Source organism: Petaurus breviceps, unplaced genomic scaffold (assembly GCF_028583685.1).
Source record: "Petaurus breviceps papuanus isolate PSGF00001 unplaced genomic scaffold, PetGlider_PUasm1.0 90925, whole genome shotgun sequence".
In the NCBI taxonomy this organism is placed as follows: Eukaryota; Metazoa; Chordata; class Mammalia; order Diprotodontia; family Petauridae; genus Petaurus; species Petaurus breviceps.
Genome location: NW_027187380.1, coordinates 9,644,601 through 9,666,097, shown reverse-complemented (window position 1 = coordinate 9,666,097; position 21,497 = coordinate 9,644,601). Strand labels below are relative to the sequence as shown.

At 41.6% G+C, this 21,497-nt stretch overlaps 1 protein-coding gene across 1 annotated transcript in view; it reads right to left on the bottom strand.

Annotated features, from left to right (window-relative positions):
• The window catches only part of LOC138152459 (angiotensin-converting enzyme-like), a 41,598-nt gene that overhangs the window by 3,107 nt on the left and 16,994 nt on the right, over positions 1-21,497 (bottom strand). The window contains exons 16-24 of the mRNA XM_069076257.1: positions 20,863-21,006; positions 20,484-20,675; positions 17,495-17,592; positions 16,933-17,105; positions 13,322-13,545; positions 12,704-12,848; positions 12,276-12,374; positions 2,223-2,345; positions 727-914 (exon numbers count right to left, since the gene is read on the bottom strand). Of these exons, the coding sequence (XP_068932358.1) occupies positions 727-914; positions 2,223-2,345; positions 12,276-12,374; positions 12,704-12,848; positions 13,322-13,545; positions 16,933-17,105; positions 17,495-17,592; positions 20,484-20,675; positions 20,863-21,006 (1,386 nt within the window). The remainder of the gene's footprint in view (positions 1-726; positions 915-2,222; positions 2,346-12,275; positions 12,375-12,703; positions 12,849-13,321; positions 13,546-16,932; positions 17,106-17,494; positions 17,593-20,483; positions 20,676-20,862; positions 21,007-21,497) is intronic.

Here is a 21,497-nt window from a genome sequence, read left to right as displayed (position 1 = left end):
GCCCTGGGCCTAGTATTCACAGAAAGTTAGAAGCAGAAGGAACCTTGGAGATCTTTTAATACATCTCCCTTATTTTATTATTAATATTATATATCCTTTGGGAATGGGAGTAGAAATCAAGAAAATTTTCATGGAGGAAATGGCATGTGAGCTAACACTTGAAGGAAGATAAAGATTTTGAGAGTTAGAGAGGAGAAAAGTTTTAGAAAATTAATCTAGCAGTGGTAGAGAGGGTAGGTGGGGAAGTGATGTATGCTGAAGTACAAAGGCAGTAGGCAGCATGGGGGAGTGAAAAGAAGACTGGATATAGGAAGCAGAGAACCTGGGTCAGAATTCCAGCTCTGCTACTTGTTATCCATATAACCTTCCTGTCTCTGGACCTCAGTTTCCCATTCTATAAAATTCAATTCCTTCATTTTACAGGTCCAGAGATGGAAAGAGGCTTTGCCTATGGTCTCAGAGTGTGTGAGCAACAGACCTTGAATCTTATTGGTCAAGTTCTGACCAGAGATAATTGCCTAGGAGGCAGATAGGGTACCAATTCTACTCCCAAATGGAGTGTATCTGATACTCTGATAGCAGGTGGGTACAGCGGTCAGGTTTGTAAGAAGTTAGAAAACTCCTTGCTCTGCATTTGCTTGGACTCAAGCCTGTGTCTAGGTGTAGAAAACTAAAGCCTTGGGTGAGATGTAGGGATTGAGGCTGAAGCAGGGATGGGAGCAGTACCAGAATATGGAGTCCAGTCATACTGAGGCCAGCCCAATATCTCTTCCTGTTCCTTGTTCTTGGTGATGAGCCAGTCCAGCAGGGGCTGGAAGTAGTTCACAATAGCTGTGGCTGACATGTTGGGCTGCCCTGTGAGCAGCATCATAGCCTCTGGCCAGGGCTTACTGCTTCCCAGTTTCATAGCATCCCTGGGTAGGGTTTCAGGTTTGGGGAAGATGAAAAGAAGAGTGAAATAAACAGTTAGGCACCCTGCTCTCTAGTTACAATTCTCATACAGCGATCTCTCCCTTTAGCTTCGATTTTCAATTGAGAAATGATGGTGTCTAGGTCCTACAGGATCAGCTTTAGGTCTGGAGGTCACTTAGTATAATTCCTTCATTTTACATAAGAAAATGAGTTGGGGTGGCTAGGTGGTGCAGTGAGAAGAGCACCGGCCCTGGACTCAGGAGGACCTGAGTTCAAATCCAGCCTCAGACACTTAACACAAAAAACTAGCCATGTGCCCTTAGGCAAGTCACTTAACCCCAAATGCCCTCCAAAAAGCAAAAAAAAAAAAAAAAAAGAGTAGTCAGGCAGTAAGGTAGATTTGCAATTTTTAAATGCTCTAAGGGACAATCATTTAAAGAAAGCAAGCATCTGGTCCCAAGGATCCTTTATTTCCCCTGCCCAGAAAAGGAATCATTGTTCTTATCTTATACAGAGACACAATGAGGCACATGGCTGCCTTGGTTTAGGTGTGGGGTAGTTTTAAATGCTCTAAGTAATAATCTTTTAAAGAAAGCAAGCACCTGGCCCTAAGGATCCTTTATTTCCCTTGCCCAGAAAAGGGATCATTGTCCTTATCTTACACAGAGACACACTGAGGCACACAGCTGCCTTAGTTTAGGTGTGGAGTGGTGGACAGACTAGGGAAGAAGCTAATCTTCCCCGTCCACATCCATTATCCCTGGTGTCAGATGATTCAGCATTATGCAGTGGGCTCCCTCCCCAGAGGCTACAGACTCTATGACTGGAGGCTGGGTCAGAGTGTATGGGATTTGGTGTGTGGTTTCTCAGACTATTCACTAAAGTGTAAGAAGCCTTAGGCCTGAGTTGCGGTTTCCTAGAAATCACATGATTTAGGAGAAATGAAACTTTAGATATCCTCCTGCATAAGCTGTTTCATCTTTACCTCTAGTCAGCCCACCATCACCCCATGTACCATATTAGGAGAAGTAACCACAAGAGCCAATTACAAATAAAAGATTTGCATTAAATAGTAACGTATGGGAGGGGTGAGTGGTCTTCTGCTTATATAATCCAGTTCTTGCTTCTGTACTCTGGCCTCCTCTCCCTGAATATTTTCCAGTGACTGGGCCTCCTACTTCTTGTGAGATTCTAATAAAACTTTCTACCTTCACTTTGAGAGGTCTCCAAGTAGTCAATTTGGGTTAGGGTCTCTGTATCCCACACAAGAGGGTGGAATTTTAGCCAAAGAGCAAACGCTGAGAACTCACGCCAAGAGCTTCCCTGCATCCTCTGATTGATAGATATCACACTTGTGCAGTGCACCTTTATGGCCAGCAGCTTGGCACAGGGCCTCATGGAACTGGAACTGAATCACAAAACTGACAAAGTATCTGGGAAGAGAAGACAGAACAAGGGTTAAGACCAAGCCACAGGGTCCAAAAGCCCCTCTTCACAGAGTTACCTATGTAGTCCTATTGTCTGAGTCATAGCAGCTCTTTCCTACCTACTATTTAGTTCCTAAATACTCTGTGGGAAGCTTGGTGATGCAGTGGATAGAGTTCTGGGTCTGGAGTCAGGGAGACTATTTTCCTGAGGACAAATCTGGCCTCAGACACATCCTAGCTGCGTGACCCTGGGCCAGTCACTTAACTCTTTTTGCCTCAGTTTCCTCATATGTAAAATGAGCTGGAGAAGGAAATGGCAAACTACTCCCGTATCTTTGCCAAGAAAACCCCAAATGGAGTCATAAACAGTCAAATGCAACTGAAAACTACTTAACAACAATAAAATATTCTGCTATTGTTTAAGATTGTGATATGGATGAACTAGCTTGGAGAGGCCATTCCTGAGAGCATGTCCAGATATTCCCTTCCTAGTTCTAGACTATCATGTGGAAACTTGGAAGGACCTTACTTCTGGCCACATGCAGGGGCTTATGTTGGTAGATGATAAAGAGTTCCCTAACTGGCTGCCAAGTTGAAAGTCAGTATACGAATAAAACCTCCACCTCACACATGTCTGGTTCTTTGATAAAGGACAGCTATAGGGATGGGGTGTGTGCATGTTTGTGTGTATGTATATGTATGTGCATGTGCATGTGCGTGTGCATGTGTGTGCACAGAGACATGAACTCCTGACTGGGTGACAGACCCTCTGAGCCCATGATGATGCATATGGCATGTGAGGTGACACAAATCCTGGAACAAAGGGACTTAGAGAAGGCACAAACTTTGGAATGGCTATTTGAAGCCCCTGGAGGCATCAACATGTGGGGAAAGCTGTCCTAACACCCAAGAGATCTTTCGATTCCTAGCATCTATATCCCTAGGAACTGCTTAAGGAGGACTTCTTCAATGCATTCATTCCATTCTTGGGTGAGCAGAGAATTTATCTTGCCCTTGCTTTGTGATAGGGTGGTGGAACCTGGACCTCAAAAAGCCCTAAAACCATATCTAAATAACCCAGGCTCCCCACAATCCCCCGTGAGAAAATTCTCTCCTTGTTATAAGAACAGACAGAGTAAACTGACCCTGCAAAAGCTATCTCTGGGGTGCCTGCCCAAGGACTAGCCTCTGGAAGCTAAACAAAAATACAAAACATCTTTTCTCCTTCAATGTCTGGTATCAACAAAGTTATCTTGGCAGACTGCTGGTATTTTCCCATCCTTCTTTCAAAGTACCTAGACTACTTGCATATACTGACCACTCCCTAATCCCACCTCTAATTAGCATACTTGGCATCCTTTCACAGTCCCTTTTCCATATAAATTTTATCACTCCTAGCTGTTGCAGGTTCCCCAAGAACGCTTGCCCGCTTCTACTGGCATCACAATAAACTTCACCACTTGATTAGAGGTTGATTTGAGTGTGTGAATTCATTCCAGGCAATTCTGTCTTCTACCCTGACATTTTGGAGTCTAGCACCCCTAAACTATGTCGGGACCCCCTAAAACACATCACTTTGGAAGAGCTTATTTGCCCTATGTAGTCTATTATTTACCTTAATTTGCATAATTTCCCTGATTCCTGTTTTACTGTTTGCTTAAAGGGTTTGCTGTTCATTCCTTCAGTTGTGTTGGACTCTACCTGACCCTATGAACTTTGTCAATGGGATTTTCTATATTTTTTTTTTTTTGCCTTTTTGGAGGGCAGTTGGGGTTAAGTAATTTGCCCAAGGTTACATGGCTAGCTTTTTGTGTGGGTGTTAAGTGTCTGAGGCCAGAACCGAACTCGGGTCCTCCTGACTCTGGGGCCAGTGTTTTACTCACTGCGCCACCTAGCTGCCCCTCCATGGGATTTTCTTGGCAAAGAAACTGAAGTGGTTTGCTATTTCCTTCTCCAGTGTGTTCCCATTTTACAGATTAGGAATTGAGGTAAATAGGGGTTAAGTGACTTGCCCAGGGTCATATAGCTAGTAAGTGTCTGAGGCCACATTTGAACTCAGATCTTCCTGACTCTTAGGTCCAGCGCTCTCTATCCCTATACCACCTAGCTACCCCAAGATATGTAATAGATAGATAATATTATAATTAAAGTAGCTAAGTGGCATACTTCAAAGAGTTGAAGATGGTGGCATGGCATGGGACCTGGAGTCAAGAAGACCTGAGTTCAAATTCCATCTTAGCTGTGTGACCCCGAGGAAGTCACTTAATCGCTTTCAGCTTCAGTTTCCTCATCTGTAAAAAAAAAATGGGGATCATAATAGTTCTTATCTCTTAGGCTTGTTGTGAGGATCAAATGAGATAAAATTTATGAAATGCTTTGTAAACCTTAAAGTGCCTTATAAATGCTAGTTTATTATTATTAAATGTTTTGATGGCTCTCTGAGAACATCTCTTTTGTAACAAGTGCATACAAAGAGCCAAAAGTAGGGACCAGGGAAGGTAGATTTCTATCTTGAATTCCTGAAAGTAAAATAGAAACCCCTAAATTGTAAATATCTAATATATGTTAGATATAATTCTAACCTCATACCCTTCTTGGAAATGAGAGTGGAAGGGTGAGTGCCCTACAATAACCCTCCTCCTGTTCTAGCCAAAGGTGGCTACATCAGACTGCTTATCTTCTCTATCTAAATATCCTGTAATTCAGAGTACCTCGGATCCCTGTCTGCTCACTTAACCCACTCCATACAAGAGCAGCAACCTGCCTCTCCAGCGACCTTTTCATCCCGGGTGGCAAGTGAAATGTTGCTCTGAGCCCAGCAGGAGAGAGGTTAACTAGCCCCATTCAGTCACTCGGGTATGGTATGTTTGAGCAAGCACATGACTGACTGCCTTTCTCTTTTGTATGTGTTCTTTCCTGACCTTAGACTGACCAGGATCCTGAGTGGGAGTGTCTCGGTGACCTTTTGGGTACTCTGGGAGGTACAAGGCGGCAGCTACCTCCTCTTTGGAGCAGGAGGAGGAGGAGGAGGAGGGGGAGCATCAAACGGGGGTTCTTAGAAATCACAAGCCAGCTACTCTTCCCTTTATCAAGCTCCTGGAAGGCAGCTCCAAACGAGCCCCGCTTCAACGTGAAGAGAGAAATGAGCAGGGGAGGGGCAGGCTGCTGCTTGACTTTTATACATCTGCTGAATTCCAGATCAGTTAGATAGTTAAGGGTACTCATCATCATTACACCAAAGCATGCCCACGTGGCTGGCAGCAAACAGACTCACCCCAAGTTTCCACATGGTAGGCCAGAACCAGGCCAAGAAAATCTGTGTAAACTCCTAGGAATGGTTTCACCACCACCATCACCATCACCACTACCACCATCACTGTTATTACTACTAGCTGACAGTTATATAAGGTGTCCCAAAAGTCTCAGTGCAGTTTAAATTTATTAAAGCTTAACGTTAATTAAAACTTATTAGAGCTTAAACTGCTCTAAGACTTTGGGGACACTTTTACTGTTTGCAAAGCACTTTACATACAATGTTTTGTCTGATCCTCAAACCAATTCTGTGAGGTAAATAGTGCAGGTATGATTTTACAGATGTGAAAACTGGGGTTCAGTAAGGTTAAGCAACTTGTCCATTGTCATACAACTAATAAATGTCAAGATGTGGGATCTGAATCCAGATATCTTACTTTCTTACAATTATTGTAACAACAGCAACAACAATAATAATAGCAACTAACATTTATATAGCACTTTTAAGTTTTACAAAAATATTTTACAAACATTATCTCATCTGATTGTCACAACAACCCTGAGAGGTAGGTGCTATTATCCCCATTTTATACACGAGGAAACTGAAGCAGACCTTAATCTTGCATTCAGTGACTTGCCCAGAGTCAGTCCCATTGCTAGTAGTTAAAAACACACTTTAAAACATATGTATATAGACTTCCCTCTTTAAATGGTTCTAAGTCTAAAGAACCATTTAGTGATGTTTAACAACTGAAGTATAAAACGCTTTGAAAAAGATGTTTTTAAAACCAGAACAACAGCAACTATGGGCAGGCACTGAGAACTTGGTTCTATTGTCTTTGAAAGGCAATACAACTACTTTCTACTTGGACCCGTGTGTGTTCATTCTGCTTAGCTCCAGTCAGTTATTTGCAGTGGTTTTAATTAACCCTAGGTAGCTCCAGTCAGTTATTTGCAGTGGTTTTAATTAACCCTAGGTGATCTGATTTTTGGCACAGATAAGTAGGGTTGGTTCCATATTGGGAAGTAACAGACTATATTAATAACAAAAACAATTTTTAAATCACATGATTATATCAAAAGATACAAAAAAGGCATGATAAAACACAATACCCACGTGAAAGATTGAAAAATTGAAAAACAAGGGAATAAATTTTCCTCTATCTAAAACTAAGGACCAGCATTATATGTATAAAGGGAGAAACACTAGAGTTCTTTTCAATAAGATCAGCAACAAAGCGTGGATGTGCATTATCACCATTGCAGTAAGAAAAGGAAAATAAATTGAGAGCATAAGTATAGGTCAAGAGGAAACTAAATTATTTCTTCTTATAGATGTAACATAATGGTCTACTTAGAAAACCCTAGAAATTCTACTAAAATAAAATAATGACTTCACTAAAGTGGTGGGATATAAAATATACCCACATCAGTCATCAGCTTGTCTGTATATTACCAAAAAACCCCAACAAGAACAGATACAAAAAGAAATCCCATTTAAAGTAACTACAGATTTAAATAAGGTTTTACTTACTAAGACCCATATAGTAGTTAGTTAAATGAATACAATTATAAAATATTCTTTACAGAAGTAAAAGGAATAATTGGGGAAATATTATTCATGGATGAACCATGCTAACATAATAAACTTAGTAATTTTATTATGCCTTTTAATGATATATAAATTAATTTACTTATTCAGTGTTATATGAATCAAACTTATTAAAGAATTTACTTCATATAGCTAAGAATGCATCTAGATCAAGAATCTCAAGGGAAATAATGAAAAAATGTTGGAAAGATGAGAACCTAGTAATAACATATCTCAAATTATATTGCAAAGCAATACTCATTAAAATTATTTGGCACTGGTCAAAAAACCCCAGAAAAATTGTTCACTGGGACAGATTAGGAACAGATTTAGAAGCAAATGAATATAGTAGCATAGTGACTACTATGGTAAGGACAAACTATTCCACAAAAACTGCTGGGAAAAACATTCAGGCAGAAATTAGATTTAGGCCAACATCTCAGATCATATGTAGCCTTAAGCTCCAAGTGGCTATGACCTAGATATAGAAGATCACATTAATACATAAGCTATGAATTAGTATAACTGTTCAGGAAAACAATATGGAATGATGCCAAAAGTTATTAAAGGCTGTATACTCTTTTGCCCCAAAATATCACAGTTAGACATATATACCAAAGAGATCAGAAAAGAGGAAAAAGATTCAAATGTATGAAAACATTCTTAGTATCAATGCAATCATTAACCATAATTACATAGGACAGAAGATAAAGCATGTTCTCTGAACAGAGAGGTAATGGACTAGAGATACGCATGGACAATGTGTGGGTCTGTTTTTCATGATGATGAAAAATTATTCTAGGGTTTTTTGTATTTTACTTTTTGAGAGGGGAAAATTAGGGGTAAGGAAAAAAGGTAGTTATAACAATGCAAAAGATAGAAGGAAAAAAGTCAATAAAGTGAGTTGGGTTTTTTTTAATTCACTGAGGGGCAGCCAGGTAGCACAGCGAGTAAGAGCACCGGCTCCAGTGTTGAGAAGACCTGGAGATGGAATCCTGGGCTCAGACACTTAGCACCCACCCAGAAACACCTGGCCATGTAACCTTGAGCAAGTTACTTAACCCCAATTGCTTAGGGGCGGCCAGGTGGCTCAGCGAGTAAGAGCACCGGCTCCAGTGTCGGGATGACCTGGATCAAATCCGGGCTCAGATACTCAGCTCCACACCCAGAAATAACTGGCCGTGTAACCTTGAGCAAGTTACTTAACCCCGATTGATTAAAAAAAAAAATTCACTGAAGAGAACAGATTTAGAGGGGAACAGACAAGTGCAATGGCTTTTGGAACCAACTTGCTCAGTTTTGTATATACTTTAAAAACACACAAAAAGCAAACAAAAGCCAAGTTGTACATATATCATTCCTCAATATCTCTTGACTAGCCTCTCAGGGTCATCGTAGACACTGAACAAAGTCTCAGAGAGGAAGGGGCTACTGAAAAAAGTAGGTCTAAGAATGAATGTTAAAGAATAGATCCAACTAGAGTAGAGTGACCCCTCAGAGTCTCCTTGTTGTAACATCCCAACTGGTCACTGTCACCCCTTGAAGGCCACAGATTTCATTAAAAATGAGCAGTCTGAGAACAGGGAACAGGCATCAAGTATTAGGGGAGGGATAGAGCCATGCTGGGCCTACAGAAGGAAAACGACTGGTGGTCATAAGCCCATTTACAGCCATTAACACCATAGAATAATCAGTAGAGTGATTTAGAAAGATAGACAGAACATAAATGGAGAGGTTAAATCAACAAGATATTTTGAAGAAAATAGTGACCTCAGTGGACAAACACTTTGCAACAAAAGACAAATCTAATCCCTTCAGAAAACTGATAGTATTATATCAAACCCTTTCACATTCCTTGAAATCACCATGAGGCAACTCAGAGAACTTCCAGAATGGTTCAGAAGAACATACAAAGAACTAAATCAAAAAATCCTCAAAGAAATAACAATGGAAATTAGAGCTCTTAAAAAAAAAAATCACATAGGGCGGCTAGGTAGAGTGCAGTAAATAGAGCACCAGCCATGGAGTCAGGAGGACCTGAGTTCAAATCCGGCCTCAGACACTTGACACACTTACTAGCCATGTGGCTTTGGGAAGTCACTTAACCCCAATTGCCCTGTCCTCCAAAAAGCAAAAAAAAAAAAAAAAAAAAAAAAGGTCATAAAGTATAACCAGAGCCTAGAGAATTTGGAACACAAGACAGATATGCCATATTAACAGGAGGTTCTCTGAAAAAGAGAATCACAGAATTAGAATGGAAAAATTCAGAAGCAAAGGAAAAATTAATGGAACAAAATAACAATGAAACAAATAAAACTTGATTAGCATAACTACAAGAATACTTGAAAATAGCTTGAATAGATAATGTAAAGACTATAGAACTTCCAGAGAGACTCCTTGAAAAAAAACAACCTGAGTATTTTAAGAAACCATACACAAAAATTACCCAGAAATAGTATAAGCCAACAACAATGTATAGTTCAAGAGACCCTACAGAAGACTAACAGAAATTTAAAGTTTAATTCATCAAGGAACATTTTACTCAGGTTCTAGAAGGATATTAAAAACATATTTTGGAAGTAGCAAGGCAAAAAACCTTTTTTATTCCAAGGAGAATCAATCAAAATGGCATAGGATTACCCCACATTTAAGAAATCAAAGGAAAAATTGGAATTTGAAGTTCTGAAAAGCTGGGTAATAGGAGGGAGAGAAACTGGGAGAAGATACCCCAATTAGTTCAGTGTAATTAAAATAAACTGCAGGAACTAAGTTGAATCTTAAAAGGGGAGAGGAGAGCATATATGCATGCAATACAAATGTATGTAAATACTAGATATAAATGGGCATGTTTGTGTGTATATATACACATACGCACATATGTGTGTGTACATATACATGCACATACATATGTGTATATACACATAGATATATGTAGCCTCTCCTCTAAGATAATTCCCAAGAGTACTTACTACCTCAAGAATTTAGAAGTATACTGTGAGTACCAGCCCCTAAACCATAAAGTTCACAAGCCTCTACTGATGTCCTTCCCATTAACAGTCAGATATGATTAGCTCTAAGCAAAGTTGTTTGCTAAAATGGCATAGTAAAAAAAAAAATCTACAAAACACCATCTTCACAAACCTAGGGTACACTCTCCTATATAAATACATATTAACAAGCAAGCCAAGAGTGGGACCAAATTAGAGTACAATGAATGGTAATGAGGCCACGTTTGTGTAGGGTATGTGTAAGCAATGGCAACTCACAACTCCTGGAACTGCAAGGCCTGTAAGGCCTTTCTTCACAGAATCATCATACAGCAACTATGCTTGGAGTATGTCCACTCTATAGGTGGCTCAGCTAAATTTCTAGCATCTCCTCATCTCCATAACTGGTTCTTTTCTTTGCTGCTGGTGGTCTCAGTTTTTGAAGCTGCTTCTTCCCTCTGTATCCATATCTGTCTGGAATGTGTTTCTGCTTCCTAATGTATGTTGAATTCTCTCAAACCAAAAGAACTCTAGAACTGCTATATCAGTTGTCTTTTGCTCTGTTGCTAGATATCATGGCTAATGGGGGAGGGGGAGAAGGGAGAAATCCCTCCCCTCCTCTTTTAGGAGTCTTCTCTGCTAAGTACTCCTGAGCCTTCACTACTATGAACTCCCCAGCTCTTAGCTATTATAAGTCCCCAAGTATGCATGAGAAATTTGTTTGCCCAGACAATGAGCTTATTCCCTTTAATCCACTCAAGGGACCTGTTCACACCTCATAAAAAGAATTTACCGGCAGTTAGCACCTTATTAACACATGGTACTCCATGAATTCTCTTACTATATCTATTGAGCTGGGGAAGGGGGGGAGGCGGAGAATCAAATTCCCCTTACATATTTAATAGAAGGAAACACAAATTTATAACCAATTCCAGTTAAGATGAGGATGTGAATGTAGAGAAGCCCCAGCATTCAGTCAGAATATATCTAAAAAGGACTCCATAAAATCCAATGATAAAGGAAACTGGAATAAAACAAAACAAAAACAAAAGCAAGTCCCTTTATCCAGTCCAGAACTCCACAAAAAGAAAAGACAGACAGAAGCCAACAGAGGTTGGGACCGGGGTCCCGTCAGGTCTATCAGCCAGGGACGTCTAGTGAAGGGTTGGCAGTTGGGAGAGTTGGGGAACAGAGTCATGCCAAGAAAATCAGCTCTAGCTCTAGAAATTGGACATAAACTTGCCAATCCTCTGACCAGGGTAGCTTCAGGTAAGCACAAACTACAGTAATCAGGAACTTAACTGAAGCAGGAGGACAGATATAAGACCCCTGGGCTGGGATATGGGATCTAGCTATACTTCTCATAGAGACCAGGGGGAAATGGGAACAATAATCGAATCAATATTACCATCGCTGCTAACAATCCATTTCTCTCCGACTCCACGGTGACTTCCTACACCAGACGTCCTAAAGGGGTGGAATGGGGGACCCTACAAATTTGGTTTTTTAATATTTTGATAACTGTTTCAACATATTTGATTTCCTTTGTAATCCAAACTATTTTAATTTGTGTATTTATTTGGACATTCTGATGAACAGGTCCACAAGTTTCCTTTGTGATCCTAAGTATTTTAGCTTATATATTTTAAAACCTCCTGATAAAGAGCCCATAGGCTTTCTCAAACTGCCAAAAGGCACTATGATACAAAAGGTTATGAACCTCTGGCCTACACCAACTTATCTTTTGATAGTTGCACTCTAATATCCCCCTAATAGAATATAAGTTCTTCAATGGCAGAAACTGTCAGTCTTACTTTTGTTGGCACCTGTCATAGTGCTTGGCATACAGTAGGAACTTCTCTGTTTCTTTTGTTGTTGGCAAGGCAATTGGGGTTAAGTGACTTGCCCAGGGTCACCCAGTAAGTGTCAAGTGTCTGAGGCCACATTTGAACTCAGGGCCTCCTGATTCCAGGAAGGTGCTCTATCCACTGCACCACCTAGCTGCCCCCACTGCCATCTTTTTACACACATTTACATTACCTTCTCCTATTAACTCCTCTCAATAGTTCCCTTGTTTTCCCAGATGGTCCCAGATCTTCTCTTTACCTGAGATAGGGCACATTTGCAGGTATGTGGAACTTAGCACCTGGATCAAAGTCTTCCTCTGTCCTGGGCACTGGTGGGCACAGACCCTGGTACTTTAACCTGTGAAAATGAAAGCAGAGTTGTAGGGAAGGCAAGAAGAGTGGGTGCCATCTTATTGTCCTGGTGAGTAAGGTGTGAGTTTATGAGTGTGTGTGTGTGTGTGTGTGTGTGCTTATGTATGCATGCATGATGAAAGCTGACTGGCACTGCTGCTTAGAGGTAGTTCTCTTGTACTTCTGAGGTCTCACACCCGCCACCTGAAATTGCCCCAGGTCCTTCAGATCGGATCAAAAACCTGACACAAGGCTGACCAGGTCCTAGCCTCCAGGGTACCTCTTCTCATATACTCCCTACACCCTAAGTACCAACAGAAGCTTGCCCATGCAGACCTGAGGTTCCACCACTCCCGGTTGTAATCTTTCTTGTTGATGCTCCCATCAAACACCCGCCAGCGCCACTGGTCAATGAGGTAGCCAAAAGGGAGGAAGGCAATCTTGTCCAGTGCAACACTCATTAGATAGTTGATCTCACTCTCTGGTAAAGAGGATACAGGTAGTCAGTTCAGGAACCCATCTCCCCATCTGTTTCTGGTTTCTCCAAATGTATTCTCAATGGCCTTCTTCCCAGCAGAACTGCCACCAAGAATTTGTGCAACTATGGGCAAAGTTTGGAAACCGTGTCACCATTTCCTGAAGGTTTTGAACTTGTGCTGTAATGTACATGGATTAACTTACACACCATCAATTCCTCCTACATTTGTGAAGAGTGGTATTTTTTTGGTATTAAAAAGGTACATTTCAAAAAGGTGACATTAAAAAGTTATTTCCCTTAACCCCTTACTGCATAGGCAGCTTCTGATCTTGCTTAATCCTTGTTCCAATTCTGCTCCCTAAGTTTATCTGATATTTGCTCCCACCCCTGCACCCTAGCCCCCAAGTCTGTCCTAAACTTCTGCTGCCCATCTTTGACATTTTATTCCGCCCTTGAGTCCCCAACACCTTACTTACCATTGCCCTCACCCTCATTATCCAGCAGCCCAATACTGTGTAAATGCTTGGGGGTAGAGACAGAGAGTGCCAGCACATCTCCAATGGCCTCATGGAAACCTGGGTTGGCACCATCTCGGAAGGTCAGAGGCTGATCTTTGTATTGCATGAAATACTGCACATGGCCCATTTCATGGTGGACGACGATGAGGTCCTCCATGTTCACTGTTGTGCACTGTTTGATCCTGTGTATAGAAGAGACAGAATAGGGATGGGGAGAAAGGAGGATGAGAGCTTGCTTGGCAGGGGGAGTGGGGAGAGGGGCAGATTGACAGACCAACAAAGGTGGCTGTTTGGATTGTACATGGAAAGGACTTTCCCTTCTCTGCTGCTATACTAGAAACATGATGTGATTAGAAAGCAAGGGAAGAAAATGAAAGAGTACAAGAAAGAGAATTCTGGGGTTGGAATCATCTAAAGAGGTTAGCTAATCCCCTAACTGCTCTCACTATATTTTCTCTCTCTATAAACACCTTGGCATTAGATGAAACTAAATATTATATCTGATATGATTCTTCATTTATTTCATAATTCCATTATTTGTAGGAGTTATGTCTCTCCAACATGACTGAATTCCCTGAATGGGTGAGCAGGGTCATATCCTTCCTTTGTCTTTTTCCACAGTGCCCAGGCTAGGCATAAGAAGCTTCTGAAGAACTGGAGTTAGGGGCAGTTAAGCCTCTATGGTAGTGATAGTAAACTCATGTAGAAATGGGGTCACTAAACTGTACATAAGGGGCCCTTGACCATATGCATCCTGAATTAGAAAACTACATATTAACATTATCTATGCTCTATTATGTATTTTTTTATTTTGTTAAGTATTTTTCAATTATGCTTGAATTTGGTTGATGCCTTACTCACAGGCTGATGTATGACAACCCTGTTTTAAGCCACCCAAGTCAGAAGGTTGTCTACTACTCTCTTACTGAAATCGCCTTACCCTCCTCTGGGAACCAAATCCAATTCTTCCTTGAATCCCTCGTTTCAGTGTGACAAGGTCTATTTCTCCTTTAACACTGAAGTGCACTTTCCGAGAAAGGCCTTCCCAGTTAATAGGCCCATCAACAGCTTTGTCTGCCCCTCAGGCCTCCTTTGGGAGGCCTTTCCTAGCCACCCCTGCCCTAGCCCCCCAGCTGCTGGGGCCTCCCATCTATGCTGAATGTATCTTGTGTATATGGGATCTGCCCATTACAAGGGTAGGGGTTGCTTCTGCATCTATCTGTATCAGCAAAAGCTCTAAGCACATGGTGAATTTGTTGTTTTTGCTGGCTTAGGGCAACACCTGTTTGGAGGCCTGGCTTCTATGAAAGTCAGAGGTATCTGGGGAAGATGGCAGCCAGTGGGGACAGAATATCAGTGAGACCCTCAAAGATCCACTTCTTGGCACCCCCACTACTTTGGTCTTTTAAGGAATCTTCCATTACCCTGGAGATTAGAGGGTTTCCTCCGGCCTTCTTACCTCCTCTAGGGAGATTAGGCTATATGTACTTCATGAGTGTGTTGTGCACACTCGCATGTACATGTCTGTGTGTGTGTACATGTGCATACACACGTATGTGTGTGTGTTGCAGGGCCACAAGTCTAGCAAGTTCTCTCTGAGTCACTGCAGATTTCCCCTTCCCTTCCATGTTACCTGGACAGAAGGCCTTAGGTCCTGTCACTCCTGTGGATGCCTCTGGCCTCGTAAAGGAACCTGGCACAGGGAGGCTAAGTTTCTATATGATTCTCTCCTGATTCAGCTAAGGGTACAGAAAGAACACCAACTCTACCTCTCTGAAAAATACTGAGGCACAAACATTATCAGAAGAAGGTGAAATTAAAAACAAAACAAAATAAAACAAACAGGCAAGTTCTGGATTAGACCTGCAAAGGGTTTGAATCCTGGTTGTGATAGGAAATAAACAAGCATTTGTTAAGTCAAGTGCTTTATAAATATGATCTCATTTGACCCTCACAATAAACCTGGCAAATAGGTATTATTATGATACCCATTTTACAGTAAATGGCATGGAGGCAGATTAAGTGACAAGTTAAGTGGAGGGTTTAAGAGCCATACAGTTAGCTGAAGCTGCATTTGAATTCAAGATATTTTGGACTCTAGGCTTAGTGCTCTATCCACTGCAGTATCTAGCTGCCAAGGTTCTTGCTTCCTCCATCTCCAACATGAGTTAAGCTAGCTCTTCCTTAAAAAAGCTATTCCTGGGATTTGATGGATTGGGAGAGGAGACTGGTAAGGGGGAGGAGGTAGGGCAGCTTCTCCCTGCATACAGCTTCCTTGTAGTCTCTACACTGACATGGTTTTCTGGTCAGTTAAGGATTTAAGTTGTCAAGGCCCTTTTTATATTCCTTTAGATAACTAGAAAACCTCGGCCCTCTAGGCCAACCGTGTTCTAGTTCTAGGCCAACATGTGTATGTGTTTGGGGAGGTAGCTTTGTTGATTTTTAGAGAAAAACTAGCCTAACTTATGTTGGAGGGGAACCCTGGTAAATCTTGGTCCCAACACAATGGATTTGCTCCTTATTACCTGTGACCTCAGCAAAATGAGAGGATTACTATAAATGACACTTAAGGTCCCTTCCAGCTCTGAAATATATTATTAATATTACATAATAATATGTAAACATGTGTAAATATTATCTACATCTTATTACATTTATTTTGTTAGATATTTCTCAATTATGTTTTAATTTGAAAAAATATGATATATATTAAGTAGTTTGCAGCATGCCTGATCTATCCTACTCTAATTCTTTGAGGCTGCAGTCTGGCCTTTGCAGTAGTGGACTTAAGAGGCTAATCACAAGCCTTCCTTCTTTACATTTTCTGTTCAGTTACCAGGGTCTTTCTTCCTGCTCTTCCAAAGTGGGATGTGCTACTATTTTGTGTGTGTGGATATGTTTGTGTGTGTATATGTATGTATGCATATATGTATAGGCATATTATATAAGTATACATACATATATATAGCCATACAAACGTGTGTGTGTGTGTAGTACTTCTGACCCACTGTTGGTTGGATCTTTGTTCCAGGTGCCACGCTTGTTCTATGAAACGGGCAGGATGTATTTGTAACTAAGCAGACCTATGCCAAGCAGAGTCAGAAATGTTCTTTGTAGCCCTAGAATGTAGTGATGCCAACTATTGGTACAGTGGAGTCAGAAGGGCCTAGAGTCAGGAAGATCTGAGTTCAAATCTAGCCTCAGATATTTATTGTCTGGGCCCTGGGCAAGTCACTTAACTAAATCTACTTGCCTCCATTTCTTTAACTGCAAAGTGAGAATCATAATAGCGCCAATCTCCCAAGGTTATTGTGAATATCAAATGAGATCTTTGTAAAGAACTTAGTACAGCTCTGGGCCCACAGTAGGCACTTAAAAAATGCTTGTTCATTAACATGTTGATCAAGCCATTAATGTGGTGTCCCAACTTTCAGAACTAGCCATCCAGATGTTCTCCTTATTCTTAATTGAGAGGGAGGGGGAGAAGAGTGTGATTGTCACCACTTTCTGTAAACTCCTTTCCCCTTCTCCAAAGGCATCTGAAGGGATATCATCCCTTTCTGCCCCACCTGAAGTCTTTGCCATTGTAGAAATCCCAGGCAGAAGCATGGCACACTACTTCTCGCCCATCATTTGGCTTTTCCAGCATTGACTTGTTCCAGAACTCAGGGGTCAGGGGCAGCAGACCCAGGGACTGGAAGAATTTATCTGCCTCTTCAAACATCCTCCGAGGGGTCCAGCCCTGAAGGCAAAAGACCAAAGAATCACAGGATCAAAGCTGGGGAGCTGGAAGGCATTTATTTCAGTGGCTGTCAAAGTCCAACCCCCTCTTAAGTAAATTGAATCCCAAAGAAGGTAAGTGATTTGTCCAAGGTCCAAGCTCCAAGGGATCTGCCAATATAGAGTACTGACCAAGGGAAAAAGTTAGGGTGCAGGGTAGTGGAAGGGGTACAGTGTGAGAAAACAACCCTCTAAGCATCAGAGAACTCCTTTCATCCCAACTGGATCCCTCCTCTCTTCCTGATCAGTGGGGATCATGGAATCAAGAGTGCAGGAATATCAGAAGGCATAGGATATTGGGAGAGGAAGGGCTGTGTAAGGAGTAGAGAGCACGGCAGACAGATCACTGACCTGCCTTTTCATAGCCGGAGTGGCATCCACTTGGTTGGCAGAAGGGAAAGGCACCACCAGTTCATAGATGTTGGACCAGCTCTGAGCCCACATGTTGCCTGGAGGAAGGTTCAGAGGGAAAGGAAAGAGAGAAAAAGAGGTTTAACACAGATACATATCATCACCCAAGAAGAGAGAACCATCCTGGAATAAGTTCAGAAAGAGCCCGGGTAGGGGCAGCTAGGTGGCACAGTGAATAGAGCTCCAGCCCTGGAGTCAGGAAGACCTGAGTTCAAATCCGGCCCCAGACACTTAACATAAAAACTAGCCATGTGACCTTGGGCAAGTCACTTACCCCCAATTGCCCCCCCCCCCCAAATACATAAATAATTTTTTTTTTAAAGCAATTGGGGTTAAGTAACTTGCTTAAGGTTACATGGCCAGTTATTTCTGGGTGTGGTGCTGAGTAGCTGAGCCCGGATTTGATGCAGGTCATCCCAACACTGGAGCCGGTGCTCTTACTTGCTGAGCCACCTGGCCGCCCCCATAAATAAATTTTTTTAAAAAATTAAGAAAGAAAGAGCCCTGGCTCTCTTCTTTGCAGGTGCAGGACTATGAATGCGGAATATTGGATATTGTCAGACATAGCTGATGTGTTGGGGCTTTTTTTTTTTTCCCCATTTTTGTCTTTTTTACAGGGGACAGCTCTTGATAAAAGAGGGCTGTGGGATATATTTAGAAATGAAGGTGAAGTAAAAAACAGTATTGATAATAATTGTAAAATCTTATAAAATAGAAAAAGTAAAGCCAATTAAAAATTCAAATTCTAAGAATTATAGAATTAAAAAATATATCAATAGCAAAAAAAGAACATTTAAAACTCAATAAATTCTAAAAAGAAAAAGTGAAACAAAAGTGTTAGACATGAAATCAGGAGGAATTGTGCTCTGTCTCCAACACCCATTAGCTGTGTCCTCATTTGACAATAATACAGTTACCCTACCCTACAGTGTTACTTCATAAACTTTATATCACTACATAAGTGTGATATTAATAACAATTAAAATATTAAGAATGACTAAATATTGATGATGGTTATTAATACTAATAATACTAAGTACAGTCTCTGTAGTCCCAGGCACAAGAGCTGAATCCTGGACTTTCTGACCATCCTGAGAACAGAATCTACTTATGCCTTATTCTGTAAAATCTCCTATGTTCATGTGACTTGTATCTCATCTGCGCACAATCAGCAAGTAGTTATCTGTGACTATAAGCACACAGAGATGGGGCCTCTTCAGGAGAGATGAGATGGTTCTGGGATTCAGATTAGACAAAGGAGAACACTGAGAGGAGACTGGTAATTAACGGGAAAAAAATTCAGATTAAACAAGAAAGAACACAGATTTTCTGGGAGCTACCCCTCCTTGCCCCATCTATTGTGCTTTAGGGTTTACAAACCTGGTGAGCATTATTCCATTTTAGAGATAAGTAAACTGAGGCTCCACAAGGTTAAATATATTGGCCAAGGCCAAAGTTACTAGCTATGATTCTTCATAGCTAGGACTCAAACCCCTTTAAACAATTTTAGTGGACTTACATAGACACCCACACGTCTTAACACATCTTAATCTATATAACATGATTCTAGATTTTAGTTCTTAACATGGAGTCCATGAACCTTAAAAAAAAGTATTATGATAACTGTATTGCAATAACTGGGTTCCTTTGTAATAATATATATACATATATATATATATATAATGTATGTGTGTGTATAAAATTTTATGTCTTTAAAAACATTTTTAGGTGGGGTTTATAGGCTTCAATAGACTCCCCAAAGGGTCCATGCTTTAGATTGAGAGCCTTGTAGATTTGAAAGAATTCCCTTAACTGAACAAGGAATCCTATGGATGCTATCTGCAAAGCTGGATTTTCTTTTGCTTGAATATAATAGCAGTATGTTGCTCAGTTATTTCAGATGTGCCTGACTCTTCATGACCCCATTTAGGGTTTTCTTGGCATAGTTTGTCACTTCCTCCTCCAGCTATTTTAAAGATGAGGAAACTGGAGTGAAGTGACTTGTCCCAGGTCAAACAGCTAATGGGCCAGACTTGAACTAACAGAGATGAGCTTTCCTGCTTCCAAGCCCAGTTCTCTACCCACTGAGCCACCAGAGTGGGAAAGACTTTTGGCCTTGAAGCTAGAGTTTGTTTCCTTCCTCTGATGGGCAGGTCCCTTAAACTCTCAGAGACTCAGCTCTCTCACCTTTAACAAGAGGATGATCATGTTGGCATGGCTTTTGGGGAAAAGCACCTGTGTAAGTCATAGAGTGCCATAAAAGTGTGGGTTATTCTTATTGTGTCCTGCCTCTCCCCGCATCTGTCCTCTGTGCTTACAATAAAGCTACCACTATAACACCCAGAAGAGGAGGTCTGGCCTGAGGGAGTCACAGGCCACCAGTGATGCAGCAGCCTCAACAGTTTAATTCATAGTCTCAAGCCTTCCAATTCTCCTAATCGTGGAATGTTTCCTGGTCAAAAAAGTCCACACTCCCCTCCTGCAGCAGCCTCTCTCCTCCCTACCACCTACACTCACACTTTCCCCCATCATCTATTCTTTTTTTTTTTTTTTTGCTTTTTGGAGTGGGGAAGGCAGAGCAATTGGGGTTAAGTGACTTGCCCAAGATCAAACAGCTAGTTTTGTGTTAAGTGTCTGAGGCTGGATTTGAACTCAGGTCCTCCTGACTCCAGGGCCAGTGTGCTCTATTCACTGGGCCACCTAATTTCCCCATCCCCACCATCTATTCTAATGCTCGTCCTGGTGCCCTCATCAGAGGCTTCTCATAGCTACCTGGCCCCATTCTGCCTGTTCTTCATCTCCAGCCCCAGGCCTCTTTCCTACTACCTAGTCCTAACCTCATACCTCCCAGGTCCAACTCTACCAGCAAGCTTTTATCCTCCCCTCCCTACCACTTGTGCTTGGCCTCAGGCCTTCATCTCCTTCTCACCTAACAGATGAGCAGGAATGGGTCCTTGGAGGTTGATGTAGTTGGCTCCATAGTGACGGTAAAGGGCACGACGAACATAGGCGTGGAGGTTCAGGTAGAGTGGCTGAAGTTCCAGGTAGATTTTCTCCAGGTCCTGCTCCAGGGAAGGCGTTTCATATTGGGCTCTCCAGGAGGCCCCAGAATCAGCATGGCCTGGGGCACAGGTGAGAATGCGGCCCAGCTCTTACCAATTCCCCTGATCACCTAGCATCGTCTCCCCAGTTCATCTCACTCTTGTCCTCCCTGTCCTCCCCCAAAGTCATGGCCTCAGAGGATAAACTGTAAGGTCTGTGGGTTCCCAAGACAGTCTGCAGAACAAGGACAGTGTGAGGATACTCACCATTGAGCTGGGCAGCCTTGTTGCTAAGCTCCACATACACCTGGAAGTCGGGAAGGATAGCTCGTCCTGCTGCATCCCTCCAACCCTTCCATGCCCAGAGCAGCTTGTCATAGTCCCGAGAGGAGGCCATCAACTCCGTCAAATCTTAGCGCATTTAATTGAATATGAGGTTTCCCAAGAACACACATACACACACACACACAAAATGCCAGAGTTAGAACGGACCTTAATTGAATTGTGTAGGAATGGTTTAGAAAGGCAGTAAGTACAGTACAATGGATTTTAGCCCTGGCTCTTCCATTAATTCCCTGCATTACCTCAGGTCAGACATTTTGCATTACTTCACAAGTATAATTGATAACACATAGTTTACATTCTCAGGGAATAAGGAAGGGGTGGAAGAGAGGGGGAGAATTTGGAACTCAAAAATTTTTTTAAAAGAATGTTAAAATTTTTTAAAATCAAAATTGAGAAATATTTAATGAAATAAAAAATATTTAAAAAAAAGAAATAAGAGTGCTGGGCCTGGAATCAGGAAGCTGAGTCCAAATTTAGCCTCAGACACTTACTGGCTGTGTGACCCATGGCAAATCACTTGACTTCTGTCTGCCTCAGTATCCCCAGTTGTAGAATGG